Source organism: Artemia franciscana, chromosome 15 (genome assembly GCF_032884065.1).
Source record: "Artemia franciscana chromosome 15, ASM3288406v1, whole genome shotgun sequence".
Taxonomy (NCBI): Eukaryota; Metazoa; Arthropoda; class Branchiopoda; order Anostraca; family Artemiidae; genus Artemia; species Artemia franciscana.
This window is the reverse complement of record NC_088877.1, coordinates 4,700,885-4,718,996: the sequence shown is the minus strand read 5'-3', so window position 1 is coordinate 4,718,996 and position 18,112 is coordinate 4,700,885. Positions and strand designations below refer to the sequence as shown.

At 31.6% G+C, this 18,112-nt stretch overlaps 2 protein-coding genes across 3 annotated transcripts in view; one reads left to right on the top strand and one right to left on the bottom strand.

Annotated features, from left to right (window-relative positions):
* Nucleotides 1-18,112, top strand: part of LOC136036728 (RNA-binding Raly-like protein) — a gene marked incomplete in the record, with an annotated part of 113,052 nt that overhangs the window by 4,160 nt on the left and 90,780 nt on the right. Inside the window, 1 exon segment of the mRNA XM_065719077.1 lies at nucleotides 7,777-7,922. Coding sequence (XP_065575149.1) covers nucleotides 7,784-7,922 — 139 coding nt within the window.
* Nucleotides 1-18,112, bottom strand: part of LOC136036729 (uncharacterized) — a 132,054-nt gene that overhangs the window by 46,358 nt on the left and 67,584 nt on the right. The window lies entirely within an intron of this gene.

Here is an 18,112-nt window from a genome sequence, read left to right as displayed (position 1 = left end):
AAGAAAACAAGAAAAAAAGCCTTGAAAGAAAAAAGAAATCCTGACGAAAAAATGTATCTTAAAGCATTACGTAACACGTCCCTGCCTTTCTTTAATTCACGCTTTTTTTTCATCCAATATCAGTCTTTTCACATTTTTTTCCATTTGCTGAACTTTAACTGCTTTTTGTGTGATCACATGATTTTATAATGTTTTTTGTTAACAAAACTTTTATGTAAAACAAAAAATCTGTGTCTTTTAGATTTCTTGTTCCAGGATTAATCTTCAATACGTAATCTTTTACACAATGAAATATCTAAGGCCAATGTTATGTAACTTCTCAATGATTCAATGCCTAATTTAACCCGTCTAATCACGTTAGAAAATTAATAACATTGTAACAAGCAGCTGCACATCAAATCTATCCGGTTTTCATTGATCAGTCTTCTCCCCCGTATGTCAATTATTCTGGGCATAGAAAACATGCGATCCATAGATTTTTTCTAAATGTTTTCTTTAGAAAGTATTCCCCAAATAAAGATAACATCAATTTCTTCTTGATCCAGCTGTCTAGCGTACAGCTCCATTGGATGAAAATCTCTTTCGGTTCCTAAGGGAAACAAAAATCTTTGGCACATAAAGGTTCCCTGAGAAAAAAGCCTTGAAAGAAAAAAAACACCTTGAAAGAAAAATAAAATCTTGAAGAAAAACTCTTGAAGTTTAACGTAACACCCAAGTGTGCACTAAGTGTATTTGCCCTCCTCAGTTACAAGCGCAGTTTCCCCACGGCATCTGAAGAAACAAGTCCCACGAGAATACGTCATCCTTAATACAGGTTAACATTCCCTATTCCGTAAGAACCAAAGAAATCTTGAAGGATGAAAACAAAGAAAGGAAATAAAAAATGAAAAGAGAAAAAACAAATAGGTGAAAAAACGATGATTTTATCAACCAGTAGTAAAATATGAAAAACAAGCAAATATTTCGACAAGGACCTCTGCCAAGTCATCCTCAGTGCTCAAAAAAAAGAAAGAAAGCAAAGAAGAAACAACAGCAAAATCTAACCTTTATAAGTTAACTACACGAAAGGAAGAAAAACACTGACTCAAACAACAAAAACCAACTTGAAATCAATGAAAGAGAAGTTACCAATTAGATTGAATAAGTATCCTTTGCCTTGCAACAGATTTCGCCTTTCTACAATCTCGGTTTTCATTAGATCTGCGGACAGGTTGTCTTAAATTAGACTGGAAGAAAATATTCATAGTCTTTTAATATTAAATTATTATAAATTGGGCTTAAGGAAATACCTCCCGTGTCTCTATTTATAGCCAAATTTCTATTTATATATTTTTTTTGTTTTTTTTTATCTCAATTTCCTCTTTAAAAGATTGCGGTAGACCATTTACGGTAGATATTAAAGTTGCCTCTTCAAAAAGAACTAAATGGTCAGGAGTTTCGTATATATGCTGGACCAGAGCTGAATCAAAGTTGTCATTTTTATTTTCCAATCCCAGGGGACTTATCTATTGAAATTTTGTGTTCTTGCAATCGTTCCCCTAATTGTTGATGGGTCCTTCCAATGTAAAATTTTCCACATGAACACGGGACTCTGTAGACACCACTACCTAGTATAGAGTCCGTTTTATCCTTTCCCGAGTTGAAAAAATGTTCAACTTTTTGTTCAGTTTTCAGAGACTTTTTGTCTCAGAACGTATTTAAGAAATCTTGAAGAAAAATGTCTTGAAGAAAATATCTTAAAAACGTCTTGAAATGTTTTGAAACGTCTTGAAAAATGTTTTGAAGAAAATGCCTTAAAATCGTCTTGAAATCTCTTGAAACGTCTTGAAAAACGTCTTGATGAATAATATCTTTAAAAAGTCTTTGAATGTCTTGAAACATCTTGAAGAAAATTGTCCTATAAACGTCTTGAAATATTTTGAAACGTCTTGAAAAACTCCCTGAATAAGAATGTCTTTTAAAAACGTCTTGAAGAAAAACATTTTTTTAAATGTCTTGAAACGTCTTGAAAGTGCTTTGAAGAATTTGTTGAAGAAAACGCTCCCTATGATGTAACGCTTACGTTTGCATCTTAATTTTGCAGGACCCTGAAGGTTTTTTCTTACACCTTTGGTTTTTAAACAACCAACGAAAAAACTATTATGTAACACCTACGTTTGCATCTTAATTCGGCAGGGGCCCCTGAAGGTTTTCCCAGGCCATCGTGGACATTTTAAGCAGTCAAAGAAGAAAATATGATGTAAAGTCTACGTTTGCATCTTTACTATCAACCTCTTGAATTTTAACAAGTCCTATTACGTCAAATCCGAAGAAAAAATGGATATAAGTAAACAAACTTTATTGCATAGCATACAGGTCTACTATACCATTACAGGTGGTCTGGAGTTTTGCATAAGACCCACGTTTGGGTAATAACGTCATGAGGGACTAGCAGCTTCAATAGTATAACCCCTATGGCTCTCTTTAAAGTCGCTCTAGCATCACTACTACTGCTGATCTTCAAAGCCAACTCTTTAATAAAAGTTCATCTTTTCCTCACATATATTTTAAGAAAAAGAGCTCATTTAGTTAATTCATTAAGAAAAGCATTTTCAAAAGAGGTTTTTCAAAGAAAAGTAAAAGTTGAATTAAGTCCCAAGACAGGAAACAATATTCACCTATAATAACTCAAACTTAAAATGAACATAAATTACTATCAATGTATAAATAAAACCATGAACGAGTATAATTAAAAAGAAATAGTCATAACGTAAAGTTAAACATATAGTAAAACACAAAGTTAACCGATAGCGCTACGGATAAAAATATAATTTCTAGAACAAATAGAAATTAAAATTAATAGCTAAGTCAAACTTAGAAGGAACAGGAATCCCTGCAACGGGAGTAAAGCTACTATCTCCCAAAACTTCTACAGGCTATTCGTTACGGTTCTGTGACCATTTCTTGTCAAGTTGTTTCTTGATCCTCCAGCCATTTCATAGCCATGTGAGAACTAGCCATTTGATAGCCATTAATAGATAATTTCTTGACTCGGGTACACATAGCACCTTTTCATTTAAAACGACTTTCCCTTAAAACGTCTCAGGTACCTGAGTCGTTTTAAGGTTATACGAAAGCAAAACTTTGGGAATATTGACCTCAAGGAGAGCTTAGAGAGTTTTCTACTAAAACTCCTCTGTGAATGTGGCTGTTCAATTTGGTTTTCACCTTTGTTCGTTTTGGGCGTCATTCTTTAATTGGAAAGTGATTTCAGTCCTTTTCAAGTTTGATTTATTAAATGACCCTGATCATTTAAGGCCTTAATTTGGCTCTTTACTTTTCTTTGAAGAATATTTTCTTCTTTTTCTTCGTTTTAATGGGCGCTCTTATTTTCGGTTAATATTAGAAATGTTTGAAAAGTCTTTTTTTTAGTTTTTCTGCTTAAGAGTCAAAATATTGTATTGTAATTGGAATATTAAGCAAAACTTGAATATTCTGTCGAGGTGTTCGGTCCAAGGTAGCCTGCGTAAAAAATTTGCAATATTTGTTTTACTAATTATTTTGGATTGAGGGAAAGGGTCATGATTATTGATGTTGATAAAAATCTATGTAATTTTTAACTTTTTTTTTACAAGGACAAAGGCATCCTGACACTCCAATCCCATGGATATCTTTAGAAATACACGTTCAATTCGTGATTTGGAAATGCATATGTTTTTCTTAATTGTGGTTCCTAGGTCCCGAAATTTTAATTGAGGCATGAAAAATTTTAGTTTTTACGCTAGAAATGGTTAACATCATTTTTTAATCTAAAACTTTGGTTCTCATCAAGATTCCCTTTGTCCAGTCTCGTTACCCCGAAAGTTTCACGCCAATCGAAGAAAAAAATATAATAGTTGGCGAGGGTGTTACAAATCCATAAAACTCACTTTTTGTTGTCAAAGATTTGAATTGTCCAGTATGCAGGCCCCGTAGATTGCTAGCCTATTAAGGATAAAACAAATTTTGGCCTGTTTTGGGTTTCACGAACCAATAGACAGTTTTTTATATAGTTTTGCCTCCACTGTATTTAAGCAGTGTTTTTATAGTCTTTGAGATGTCCTTGTTTGATAGACATAGCTATTAAAAATGAACTAACCTCCTTTTCCTACAATCCCTATAAGGGGGGAATTAATGTCAGGTTTTTCTTCTCACTCAATTGGACTATTTGTCTAAGCTTATTCTACAATTAGCCTTGACTTGATGCCCACAACTATTCCATTTTAATTCAAAAATCAACGGACCCTCAGAGAAAAGAACTGAGAAAGGAAAGGAAAGGGGGTCAACCTAACCCATTGGTTGGGTAGTGGATCTTAGGTTGACTCGGGTGAGAGTGTCAAGACTGGGGGAATTTCTTGACACGGGCAGTGAACGGGGAATAAAAGCAAGACATTATTTCCTTTCCTGTCTATGCGTTTGCCAAGCCCGGGCAGTAATTTTGATTTTTTTTTTTTTTTTTTGGCGACCTATCATGTCTATATAATATCTTGGGATAATATCCCAAGTTATTATTCCCAAGATATTACACAAACTTATCTGTATAACAATTATAACGTTTCAACGGGATTATTTATAGAGAAAGAAGGGATTAAAACGAATATTTTAATGTTGATAATTTCTTATTTTTGGTCCTTCAAGTCAATATGGCGAAAGAACAATTTAATTCTTAGCCTCTGCTCACTTATAGGTTAGATATTTGAGAATAACCGAAAATCTAAAACAGTCTGTTTATTTAAAAACAAAAATCAATGTTAAAGCTTGATATGAACAGAAATTATCCGAAATACGAATGGGCTCTCTACTTATCAACGGACCATCAACGACCAGCCTTTTTTGGTAAAATTCAACTTTTTGTCATAAGATTTTGTAAATAAATGGTTAATTTGTAAGAATGGTAGTTGAGCTCTACTATGGGTAAAACAGACATAGGGGGTGATAGCCCCCAAACAGGGAACAAAATTTAGAAAAAAAGATATGCCGGAAACGTTATGATTCCCTCTCCCTTACAACAGTTTTTGTTCATTTTAAGCTGTACTGTTGTTCTTTACTTTAAGTTTATAAAAAAAACTCTCACATTTAAAAAATAACAACGCTCTGTCAGTTAAAGATAAAAACTAGAACTAATTAAAAAAAAATCATACAAATTACACGGCAATTTAAAACTACACCTAACAATTCAGATGAAAAGTACAAGTTAAAATAAATATAAATTACTATGAATAAAAAAATCAAACCTAAAACGAAGGGTGATTACTATGGTCAACGAACTTAAAATTCAAACAAACATAAGTTATTATAAACACAAAGACATCTTTCAAATAAAAGGATAAAGGCCCGCTCTACTCTATTGTGATATTTCCTGTTAACTGGATTGTCGTTTACTCATGAAAACTAGTATTTTGCTCAAACACACATCTTTATCATTTGAAGCTTTTATTTGGCTTCTGATTTTCCGTTTACTAAAAGCAAAAAAATACTAGCGGAAATCCAGGTTCTTATTTAAATTAAACAAAAAAAGAGTTTTTTTTTAACTGAATTAAGGAGCGACATTAAAACTTAAAACGAACAAAAATTATTCCTCTCCTCAGGGGGCTGTCCCCTCCTCAACACCTCACTCTTTACGCTAAAGTTTTATTGTTTCAAAAAGTAAAACTGTGACAAAGAGTCAAAATTTAGGGTAAAGAGCAGAACTTTGAGGAGGGGACAGCCCCTTTGATATACGAAATTATTTCTGTTCGGTTTAATTTTTAATGTTACTCTTTACTTTTAGTTAAAATAACTTTTTTTAAATTTAATTTCTGAATGTTTCAGATTAATGCAGGTTTTGATTTCGGCTCATCGTAGATGAATGATTAAAACAAAATTTACATATTGATTTTTGCGTTTTGGCTAAATGACTTTCTCAAAGTTTTTTTTGGATGATTTTGAGTAAAAGGGGAAATGGAGGGGGTATAGTTACCCTCCAATTTTTTCGGTTACTTAAAAAGACCACTAGAACTCTTAATTTTATTTACGAACGTTTTTATTAGTAATAAATATACGTAACTTACGAATTAATTTGCGTAACGAACTTTTTTATTCGTATATTTTTATTCTGTATATGAGGGGGTATACCCCCTCGTCAATACGTCGCTCTTTACACTAAAGTTTGAATTTTGTTGCAATTCTTTATGAAAGACCCCTGAATCACAAAGGCTGTTTAATTAGAATAACTAGGTCTTTTGAAATTACCAAAAATAATTTAGCGTAAAGAGCGAGGTATTGAGGAGGGAACGAACCCCCCTCATATACGTAATAATTTCTGTATGTTTTAAGCTTTAGTGTTGCTCCTTACTCTCAGTTGAGCAAACTTGTTTTTTATTTAATTTCTCTTTTTTTTCAATAATCCTGGAAAATCCATCACTCCCTTTCTGGAAATCTTCTTTTCCCATGATCAGTTCCCCCAAGATGAATTTTTCCATGATAAACTCAGCCATGGAAAGATCCACCCACACAATTTCCTCCCCCCGAATCCTCCTACCACTAAAAAAAAAAAAAGAAAACGTCTGTAAACTTCCAAGGTTCAAGGTTCTTTTAATATAACCAATATATGCAAAATATTAGGTAACTCAAGGCTGAGAGTATAGCTCGAATGCAATTGAGCTACCTTTATACCAAATAACCAATATTATAAATAAACAATGTACAAAGCTCGTAAGTTGCAGTCCTTCCCCCGGGGACTGTGGGGGATTAAATTGTCCTCAAAGACACAGTTATTAGATTTTTCGACTATACTAAACAAAATGGCTATCTAAAAATTTTGATCCATATACTTTGGGAAAAAATGAGCGTGGAAGGGGTTCTAGTTGCCCTCTAATTTTTTGCTCACTCAAAAAGGACACAAGAAGCTTTAATTTCTGTTAGATTGAACCTTCTCGCAACACATTAGGACCACTGGATATATAAGATTACCCCTGGGTGAATAACAAGCAAATACACACGCATCCGTGATAGTTTTTCTGGCAAAAATACAAAATTCCACATTTTTGCAGATAGGAGGTTGAAACCTGTATAGTAGGGTTCCCTGATACGCTGTTTCTGATGGTACAATTTATTAAGATTCTATGACTTCTTGGAGGTTTTTTCCCCTTTTTTCAAAAATAAGGCGATTTTTCTCAGGCTCGTAACTTTTGATGGGTAAGACTAAACTTGGTGAAACTTGCATATTTAAAATCAGCATTAAAATATGATTTTTTTTAAGTATTTAATGGTAACAAAATTCCGCTGACAGTTCTTTACCATGAACTGTTTAAAAAACTAGTAAAAAAAAATAATAAATTAAAACTTAAAACTAAAAACGTTAAAACTTAAAACAACATAAGCTACCCTATACGTGAGGAGGAATTGTTCTCCCTACACCCCTCCACTCTTTCTGCAAATTAGTATAAGGCATTAATGAAGGCGTTCTTGAGTGCAACAACCACATTTTGTAGGTGATTACAGATTTTCAATCGCCTTTTAAAACTTTTGAATTTCTTCTTTAAAGTAAAAATTTTTATTCTTTTCTTTATTTTTATTTTATTTTATTTTTATTCTTTAAGGCAGTGCAGTTCAACAAGTCTGATCCTTCTTGAGGTGTTCAAAAAACGTACAAATAATATACATTAAATATAATAATATTTTTTAAAAATAATATACAAAATCCTAATATCTACTAACCGCGTAATAGTCAAATTAATGGTATTTCCGCATTTTTTTTTATCATAATCTAAATTTCAGGTCCAAAATGAGCATGGTTGGCAATCAAACTAATTCCCAGGATCCGCAGGCTCTTAATTCCAGAGTTTTTGTGGGAAATCTAAACACGTTTCAATGTACCAAGGGGGACCTTGAACGAATATTCCAGAGATATGGAAGAATAGCCGGTAGGTAGATCCTTAAGTTGGTCAGATATTCACATAATTTTGCTAACTATTGAACAATAAATGTAGGGAATAAAGCCTATGCCAGTACAATATTTCGGCAAATTTTTTAAACCCACTAGGGAACAAAAAAGTTTGACAGAGGTCCAGAGACATAGTTTTTGAACCTTTCAACTATGCTGAACAAAAAGGCTATCTCAAAGTTTTTATTACGCTGTCTGAAAAACAGATTTTTATTTTGGCTAAAAACTTTGAAAATTGAAAAATTTCATAATTTGGAACAATTTGAATTCAATCTTGATTTTTTTTTTTTTTTTTTTTAATGTAATATCTTCCAACGAAAAAAAAAACAGATCATTAAAACATAGTTTCAAATAGTAATCCCTTTAAAGGTCTCTTACAAGGAAATCCATAGGGAAAAAGAAGTTTGTTTTGTTGAAAACATCAGTGGACATCGGACGCATTTCCTGCTAAGTCCCCTTTCCAAACGTCTGATATCCAACAAAGGGATAGTCTTCAGAATCCTTGGACTATCCTCACTGCAAAAGATTCCCTGCTTATTTGGTACAGATTTTATTATGTTTTCTGATTCATTTAAGGTTTACGTTGACCATTATATATCTAAATGCTACTTGAATGCCTTTTACAAAATATTTTCCGACAGATCCTATTTATTTTTCCTTCAAGATTAAAATTATTTGAAGAGCTGCAAATACGGATACGGTAATTTGAAAGACGTCATTTAATACTTTTTGTAAAATTGATGTTTATCACCCTCATTATTAAAAGAGTATTCTTAGTTGATTCTTTTTATCTCTTTCCACATTTTAGTTGGGTTTTTAATTTTCTTTAAATGCTATCTTATTTTCTCTAATTTTGAAATATTTGAAATATATGCTTCGTTGATTAAAATTGTCTCTGTGTTGTTTATAATCAAGGCCAGATACAGAAAAACAACTTTCCGTGGTCAAAATACTGTTGATTAAGAAACTGAAAAACCCAAAAAGTATTTTCAGCTTTTTTCTCTTCTGTAAAATTTAAAATATAAAAATTTAAAAAATTAAAATTTTCCTTTAAAAAAATTACCAGAATTATTTTGCTATTTCTTAGTTAGTTTTTAATGCTTTCTAAAAAAAAAAAAAACCTTTATCTGTACCCACCTAAGATTAAAGAATCAGGTAGAATTTTTGAAAGTAAAAATTGTCCTTATCTACGTTTTGATAGACTATTTGACTGGTAGAGTTTGTCTTTGTCTCGTTTGAACATTTGTCTCTTTTAAGCGTCGAAAACTGTTAAAATAATTTTGGATTATTGAAATTGTTTAGGTGTAAACTTACACTGCCACAAAAACTCTTAAAATTAGGAAAACTTGGGATACAAATTCGTCCAAACTTAGTTTTGGTAGTATTAGGGTCTACATTAACAAAAAGAAGTGTGAGTGAAAAATAAGTAAGTAAGCTAAAAACATTGGCCCCTAACAGCTTAAGAAGGTACAGTTTTCCTTCGATGCATAGATATCTTTGTGTATCAACAGATTGGAGTCTTGCAGACAAAACGTGTCGTCAACCTATCCGATTTTGTTTTGCTTATTTATTTTAATGGTTAACGTGGCAGCGCTGATAAAAATGTGGTACTATTTTAAGAGCTTTATAGTTTTGAAACTACTAAAAGAAAAATCTTATAAAACTGCAGTTTCCAGGGATGAGTCCTGAGGGTAAAAAATGTTTTCACTTTTGTGTCCTTGGTGACTTACATGATTAGGACTTTTGATATGATTTTGATCATCTTGATCGGATTAAACCATTAATTATATAAACGTGATGGATTAATTTGCTTTTCTCTAATACCCAGAACAAGTAGCAATTGATATTAGTCGTGATTTGAATTAGTACTATCACCCTATTTCTACCTCCCCCCCCCCATATCTTGGATCCAGCAATGTTTTTGCTGAAGAATTTATTATAATTAAAAAAAACTGCCGAAACATGGGGGTCGCACTTTCTTTAATAAGATTGTTTCCCAAAGCTAAAGAAAAGGTTACGTTTGGCTAAAATATATACCAGGTTGAACTCAATGGTGTTGAATATACTGTATTTAACCTTTAAGCTTAACACCATTATTCGTGTTGATTAATTTTTAATGCCGTCATCTGTCATGCCAGTTCAATTAGACTTATCATCAATAAGAGAAAATGCTGACAGTCTTTTCTAAGTGTGATAAAAATTATTCAGGTGTCCCGTTTTTTCTACAGCCTAAGGTAGTCATTGGATCATTTATCACTACTGTTTTGTTTATGATTTAAGAAAACTGGTGCCAATTTGTATATCCCTTGGGAGAACAAAAAGTTAACGTTTATTCAAGAATGAAACAGGGCGGCACAAAAGAGCTTCTCAGCGATGAGGTTTTCTAGGGGTCAATCGTAGTTGTTGAAAACGTTAGACCAGCTTGAACCTTCTTGGTGTATCTATTCTCAAACAGAATTCCAGTTGAATATATTTCTGCCTACATGTTTTGGTGATCCAAATCACAAGCCTATTTCCTGTTAGTTAGTAATTGGCACAGTAGACAGAAGACTTTATCAATTAGTTTTTGGTCTTCTTCTTCCTTTAGGAGATTTTGTAAATCTTTCAAGATGATTTTTTATGCTCTTCTACACATTTGGAGACATCTAAGTAGTATGGGGGCAATACTCTTGAGTATACAGCCTGAGGCTCTAAAGATCATACCCTCAACCTCATTGCATATACCCTAAACCTCATTAGTATACTGCAGACGGAACATCTCATTAGCATATTGCAGTATATTATATACTATATTATATATTCATATTCAGTAATCCTGTGACAATTCTATGAATAAACTTCTTATTCAGGTTGAATGAAATCGGCTTACAATTTTATAGACTTCCCACACTGAGTGAATATAAAGCGGAATTTTAAACGCGTTTTATAATACGAGTTGAATTCTAAAGAATCAAAAAATTACTATTACCCCTTTTTCTTATGACGCCTGCTTTGTTAAAGTTAACCGGCGATTTATGTCCCCAATGAATCAATTGCTATATTATTTTTTTAGAGGGAACTTACTCCCCCCCCTTGAACTTGAAATTATTTTTTTAACTTTAAATTCTGTTTATCTTAGAAATTTTTTCAGCTTTTTTTGGAGACTTATAAATTTTTCTTCTTTTTTTACATGTCTTAAAATGACATTAAATATCTTTATAACAAAAAAAATTCACTTGTGGTATTTTCGAAATACGAAATGAAGATGATATGAAGTTAGTCACAATTTTTCCAATCAGAAAATTGACGTTTTTAGTGACACATTTTTTACTTTTTTTTTAACTTACGAATTTTCCAACTTTTTTCTCATGCCTTAAAATGACATTGTAACATGCTCACATTAGAATCGGACATGCTATGCTGGTAATGAGGTTGATATAAACAAATTGAAATGATTTCTAAGTAAATTTGAGAGGCTATTAGCAAATGGTTCTGTCAAGCGAATATCTTTGAAAGGTGCCCATAGGAAAATAAGTTGTTAAATTGTTCGAAATATTAGATTTATTCAAGGATTTCTCTTGTATATGGCCTCTTTTAAGGAAATGTAACGTTACATACTACAAAAAAGCTTGAATCAAGGAATATACCCTGAGAAGCCTTTAAATAAAAGTATTTTTAAATAACAATAGGTCAGCTAGTAGGTAAGTTTCAAGTGTATTAGTCGCTGACTGAATATCAAGAATATAATGAAAACAATTTTAAGTGCAAAACATTCAGCTAGTTGATAAGTTCCGTGTGTTTTAAGTACTAACTCAGTAACAAACATTTAATGAAAAACTTTTGAGTACAACAAATTCATCTAATTGATAAATTCTGTATGTTTTACTTTCATGTTGAGTACAAAAAAAATTAATAATAGCACTTTTGAGTGAAACAATATCAGCTAGTTGGTATATTCGTGGTCTTTTAGTTACTGACTAGGTAAAAAAATTCATAAAAGTACTTTTGAGCACAAAAAACTTAGGTAGTTGGTTTATTTCGAGTGTTTTAGTTGTATTTATTGACTAATCCAATTCTAATGAATGCACTTTTGAGTACAAAAAACTCAGCTAGTTAATAAATTCTGTCTGTTTTACTTGCAGGCTGTGTACCAAAGATTTAATAAAAGCTCTTTTGAGTACAACAATCTCAGCCAGTTGGTAAAAGTCTTTTAGTTATCAACAGGGTATCAAAAAATTTTATAATGGTACTTTTGAGTAAAACAAACTCAGATAGTCGGTGTATTCAGAATGTTGTATGGTTTGATTGAGAAAAAAATATTTATTGCAAGCACTTTTGAGTTCAACTAACTCAGTTAGTTGATAAACTCCGTCTGTTTTAGTTGCTGAATGAGTACCAAAAATTTAATATAAGCACTTTTGAGTACAACAAACTCAGCTAATTCTGATTGTTTTAGTTGCTAACTGAGAAACAAAACCTAGTGAAAGTATTTTTGAGTACATAAACTCAGCTATTCGGTGTATTTTGAGCGTTTTAGTTGCTGAATGAGTACCAAAAATTTCACATAAGCACTCTTGAGTTCAACAACTTCAGCTAGCTGGCAAATTATGAGTCTTGATTTACCGACTAGGTATCATAAAATTTAACAAAAGTACTTTTGAGTACAACAAACTCAGGCAGTTGATCAATTGTGTGTGTTTTAGTTGCAAGTTGAGTGCAAGAAATCTGATAAATGCACTTTTGAGTAGAGCAAAAATCAGCTAGTTGATAAAGTCTGAATGTTTTAAGTACCAACTGGGCTTCAAAAAATTTAGAAAAAGTAGTTCTGAGTACAACGGCCTCATCTAGGTGGTAGATTCCGAGTGTTTTAGTTACCGACTGAGTATAAAAAAAAATAATAAAAGCAACTTTTAGTATAACAAACTCAGCTAGTTGGTAAATTCCGAGTGTTTTAGATGCTGGCTGAGTAACGAACATTTTATATAAACAGTTTTAAGTACAGTTTTTAGTTACCGACTGGGTATAAAAAAATTATAAAATCACTTTTAGTACAAAAAACTCAGGCAGTTGGTAAATTTTGAGTGTTTTAGCTGCTGGCTGAGTAACAAAAACTTAATAAAAACAGTTTTGACAACAGCAAACTCAATTAGGTGAAAAATGTCGAGTGTTTTAACTGCTAATTGAATATCAAAAATATATTTTAGCTACCGATTGTTTTAGTTACCGATTTGGTATAAAAAATTAATAAAAGCATTTTTTGATACAACAAACTCAGTTGCTAACTGCGTAACAAAAATTGAATGAAAGCACACAAAATCAGCTAGTTGATCAAATCCGACGGTTTTAGTTGAAGGCTGAGTGCCAAAAATTTTAATGAAATCACTATGGAGAACAAAAAACTCAGCTAGTTAATAAATTCCGAGTGTTTTAGTTCCTGGCTAAGTACCAAAAATTTTAATGAAATCACTATTGATCACAACAATCCCAGCTAGGCTCTAATTTTCGAGTATCTTAGTTACTGAATGATATCAAAAATTTTAATACAAGTTCTTTTGGCTATGACAAACTCAGCTATTTGGTATATTCCGAGTGTTTTAGTTGCTGACTAAGTATCAAAAATTTAATAAAACACTTTTGACTACAACAAACTCGGATAGTTTATTAATATTGTGTGTTTTAGTTGCAAGGTGAGTACCAGAAATGTGGTAAAGGTACTTTTGAGTAGAACAAAATCAGCTAGTTTGTAAATTCTGAGTTTTATCAGCTAGTTGGTAAATTCTGAGTTTTATTTACTGACCGAGTAACAAAAATTTGATGAAACTAATTTTGACTAAAACAAACTCTAATAATTAATAAATTCCGTGAGTCTTATTTGCTGACTGTCTAAATTTTTTTTAGTAAAAGGACTTTTGAGTACAACAATCTCAACTAGTTGATAAATTTCGTATGTTTTAATTACCAACTGGGTATCAAAATACTTTTGGGTACAATAAACTCTGTTCGTGGATGAATTCCGTGTGTTTTATTTTCAGAAGAGTGCCAAATATTTAACAAAAACATTGTTGAGTAAAACAAACTCAGGTAGTTGTTAAATTCCAATTGTTATAGTTACCAAATGAATATCAAAACTTTAATAAAAAAAACTTTTGAGCACAACAAGTCTAAATGTTTTAATTGCTGTCTTAGTACCAAAAAAATTAATGAAAAACAGATTTGAGCAAAACAAACTACACTAGTTGATCAATTATAAGTGTTTTAGTTTCTGTCTAAATATTAAAATTTAATAAAAGCACTTCTGAGTACAACAAACTCAGACTATTCGTAAATTTCCAGTGTTATAGTTGCTGACCGACTGACAAAAATTTAATGAAAGCACTTTTGAGTCCAAAAAACTCAGCTAGTTGATGAATTCCGTATGTTTTATGTACCGACTAGGCATAAAAAAATTAAGCACTTTTGAGCATAATAAGCTCAGCTAGTTGATATATTTCAAGTGTTTTAGTTGCTGACTGAAATAAGCAAATTAATAAAAAGCATGTCTGAATACAACAAACTCAGCCAGTTTGTAAATTCTGAATTTTTTGGTAGTGGGCAGAGTACCAAAAATTTAATAAAAGCATTTCAATTACAACAATCTCAGCTAGTTGATAAATTCCGAATGTTTACTTACTCACTGGATATCAAAAATTTAATAAAAGCACTTTTGAGAAAAATAAACTCAGCTAGTTGGTGTATCCCTAGTGTTTTAGGTACCAACTTGGTATAAAAAAATGTAATAAACGCAATTTAGAGCACAACAAGGTCAGCTACTTGGTAAATACCGAGTGCCTTAGTTTCTAACTGCTTAACAAAAATTTTATGAAACAACAAAAATTTTATGAAAGCTCTTTGGAGCACAACAAACTCAGCTAGTTGATAAATTCCAAATGTTTTAGTTCCTGGCTGAGTACCAAAAAACGTACTGAATCCATTTTTGAGCACAACAAGCTCAACTACTTGATAAATTCTATCTGTTTCACTTGCAGGCTTACCACCAAACACTTAATAAAAGCGCTTTTGAGTACAACAATCTGAGCTACTTGGTAACTTTCGAGTGTCTCAGTTACTGCCTGAGAATCAAAAAGATTAATACAAACGCTTTTGGTTTCAACAAACTCAGCTATTGGATCTAATCCGAGTGTTTTAGTTGCTGACCGACAATTTAATAAAAGCACTTTATTGTACAGCAAACTCAGCTAGTTGATAAACTCTGTGTGTTTTAGTTGCAGGCTAAGTAAAAGAAATCTGATTAATCCACTTTTGAGTAGAACGAAATCAGCTAGTTGATAAATCCTGAATTTTTTAGTTGCTGACTGGGTATAAAAAAAATTATAAAAGCAGTTTTGAGTACAACAAACTCAGCTAGTTGGTAAATTCTCAATTTTTTTAGCTGCTGGCTGAGTACAAAAAATTTTATAAATACACTTTTTTTTAACACAGCAAACTCAACTAGTTTGTAAATTCAGAGTGTTTTAGTTGCTGATTTAATATAAAAATTTAATAAAAGTCATTTTGAGCATAAGAAATTCAGCTAGTTGAATTTAATAAAATAAAATAATTAATAAATAATAATTAATAGAAATATTAATATAATTTAATATTTATTAATTAATTTTATTAATTAATAGAATTTAATAAAAGCATGTTTGTTATCAACAGACTCAGCTAGTTGATAAATCGCAGAAAGTGGAATATGTTGGTGATTAGTTTTTTTTCAAAAGTGAACAGTTTTTTAAGTTTTTTAGTTTTCAGCTTTTAACATTTTAAAGGTAAACAGATAATTTTTGTTTGTTATTTCGTTTATAATCAGCAGTTTGAAAGTCAATCTAAATTGAATAATGCGGAAAAAATTAAAGATTCTTATGATGTCTTGCTGCTTTGGATTTTTTTTCAATTTCAGAAACACATGAACGTGAATTACAGCCCATCTCTTACCATCCATTCCACTATATTTATAGAGGGCAGCATAAATGGTTAGGGTACATTAAGTTAACTACTTTTAAGTTAGGTTAGTTTAAATTAGGTTAGCGTGGCCGGCCACGCTATGTTGTCATCTTGAAAATAGTGGAATAGATGGCAAAAGTTGGGCTGTAATTCACGCTCATGTGTCTCTGGCTTTGAAAAAAATCCAAAGTAGTGAGACTTCAAATTTTTTTTCCGCATTATACAATTTAAGTTGACACTCACACTGTTAATTACAAACGAACTAACACACAAAACTAATGTGTTCACCTTTAACAAAGAATAGAAATGCTAACCAGCATACATATAGCCCTTTTCGAAATTTATCAAATGGCTGAGCCTGTTGTAAAAAAAGATCTTTTATTAAATTTTTGGTACTCAACCTGTAACTAAAACACACGGAATTTATCAACTAGTTAAGTTCGTTATGGTAAAAAGTGGTTTTATTGTATTTTTGATATTAACTCAGGAGCTAAAACACTTGGAACTTACCAACTAGTCGACTTTGCTATAATACTAGCTAAGTTTAAAACTACCAAGTAGCTGAGATTGCTGTACTAAAATTTGCTTTTATTAAGTGTAAGTGTGAGTTTGTTGTACTTAAAACTACATTCATCAGATTTTTTACTCAGTCAGCAGCTAAAAAACTCAAAATTTACCAACTATCTGAGTTTGCTGTACTCAAAAGTGCTTCTATCGAATTTTTTGATGCCCAGTCGGTGAAAAAAAACTTGGAATTTACAAACTAGCTGAATTTATTGTACTCAAAAGTGCTTTTATTAAATTTTTGGTACTCAGCCAGGAAGTAAAACACACAGAATTTATCAGCTAGCTGAGTTTGTTGTATTCAAAACTGTTATTTTTAATTGTTTGGTACACAGACGGTGACTAAAAAATTTGGAATATGTTAACTAGCTGATTAAATTTCTTGTACTCAGCCTGTAACTAGAACAGTCAGAATTTACTAACTAGCTGAATTTTTGTACTCAAAAGTGCTTTCATTAAAGTTTTGCTACTCTGTCAGCAAATAAAACCCTCGAATCTTACCAAGAAGCTGAGTGTGTTGTACTCAGAAAGTACTTTTATTAAATTTTCTATACTCAATTGGTAACTAAAACACTCGGAAATTACCAACTAGCTAAGTTTTTGTACTCCAAAGTACATTTATTAAATTTATAGTACTCAGACAGCAAATAAAACATGTGGGATTTACCAATTATCCGAATTTTTTGTACTCAAAAATGCTTTTGTTAAATTTTCGTTACTAGATCAGCAGCTAAAACATTCGGAATTTATCTACAAGTTCTTTTATTGTACTCAAAAGTCCCTTTATTAAATTTTTTGTACTCAGTCAGCAACTACAAAAATCGGAATTTACCAAGTAGCTGCATTTGTTTTTCTCAAAAGTGCTTTTGTTAAATTTTCATTACCAGTCGGTAACTCAAACATACGGAATTTATCACCTAGTTGAGTTTGTTTTACTAATTTACTAATTTTGTTGTAGTTAAAAATGCCTTTAATAAAGTTTTAATATTCAGCTAGAAACCAAAGCACTAGGAATTTACCTACTAGTTGAGTTTGTCGTACTAAAAAGTACTGTTCATTAAATTTTTTGGTACTCAGCCAGCAACTAAAACATTCAGAATTTACCAAAGAGATCAGTTTTGTACTCAAAAGTGCATATATTAAATTTTTGGCACTTAGTTTGCAACTAAAACACATGGAATTTATCAACTAGCTGAGTTTTTTGTACTCAAAACTGCTTTTATTAAATTTTTGATATTCGGTTAAAATTTAAAACACTCGGAATGTTCCAACTAGTTGAGTTTGTTTTGCTCAAAAGTTTTTTCAGTAATTTTTATTTGTACTAAGCCAGCAATTAAAACACTTGGAATTTACTAGCTAGCTGAGTTTTTCGTACTCAAAAATGCTTTTATTAAATTTTTATTACTCAGTCAGCAGCTAAACAACTCAGACTTTATCAACTAGCTGAACTTGCTGTACTCAAAGGAGCTTTTATTAATTTTTTGGTACTTAGCCAGCAAGTACACCACACTGAATTTATTGACTAGCTGAGTTTGTCTTACTCAAGACTGCTTTTATTGGATTTGTTATGCCCACTCGGTAAGTAAAACACAAGGAATTTATCAACTTCTGAAGAATTTTCAATTCAAAATCTTTCATTGACTA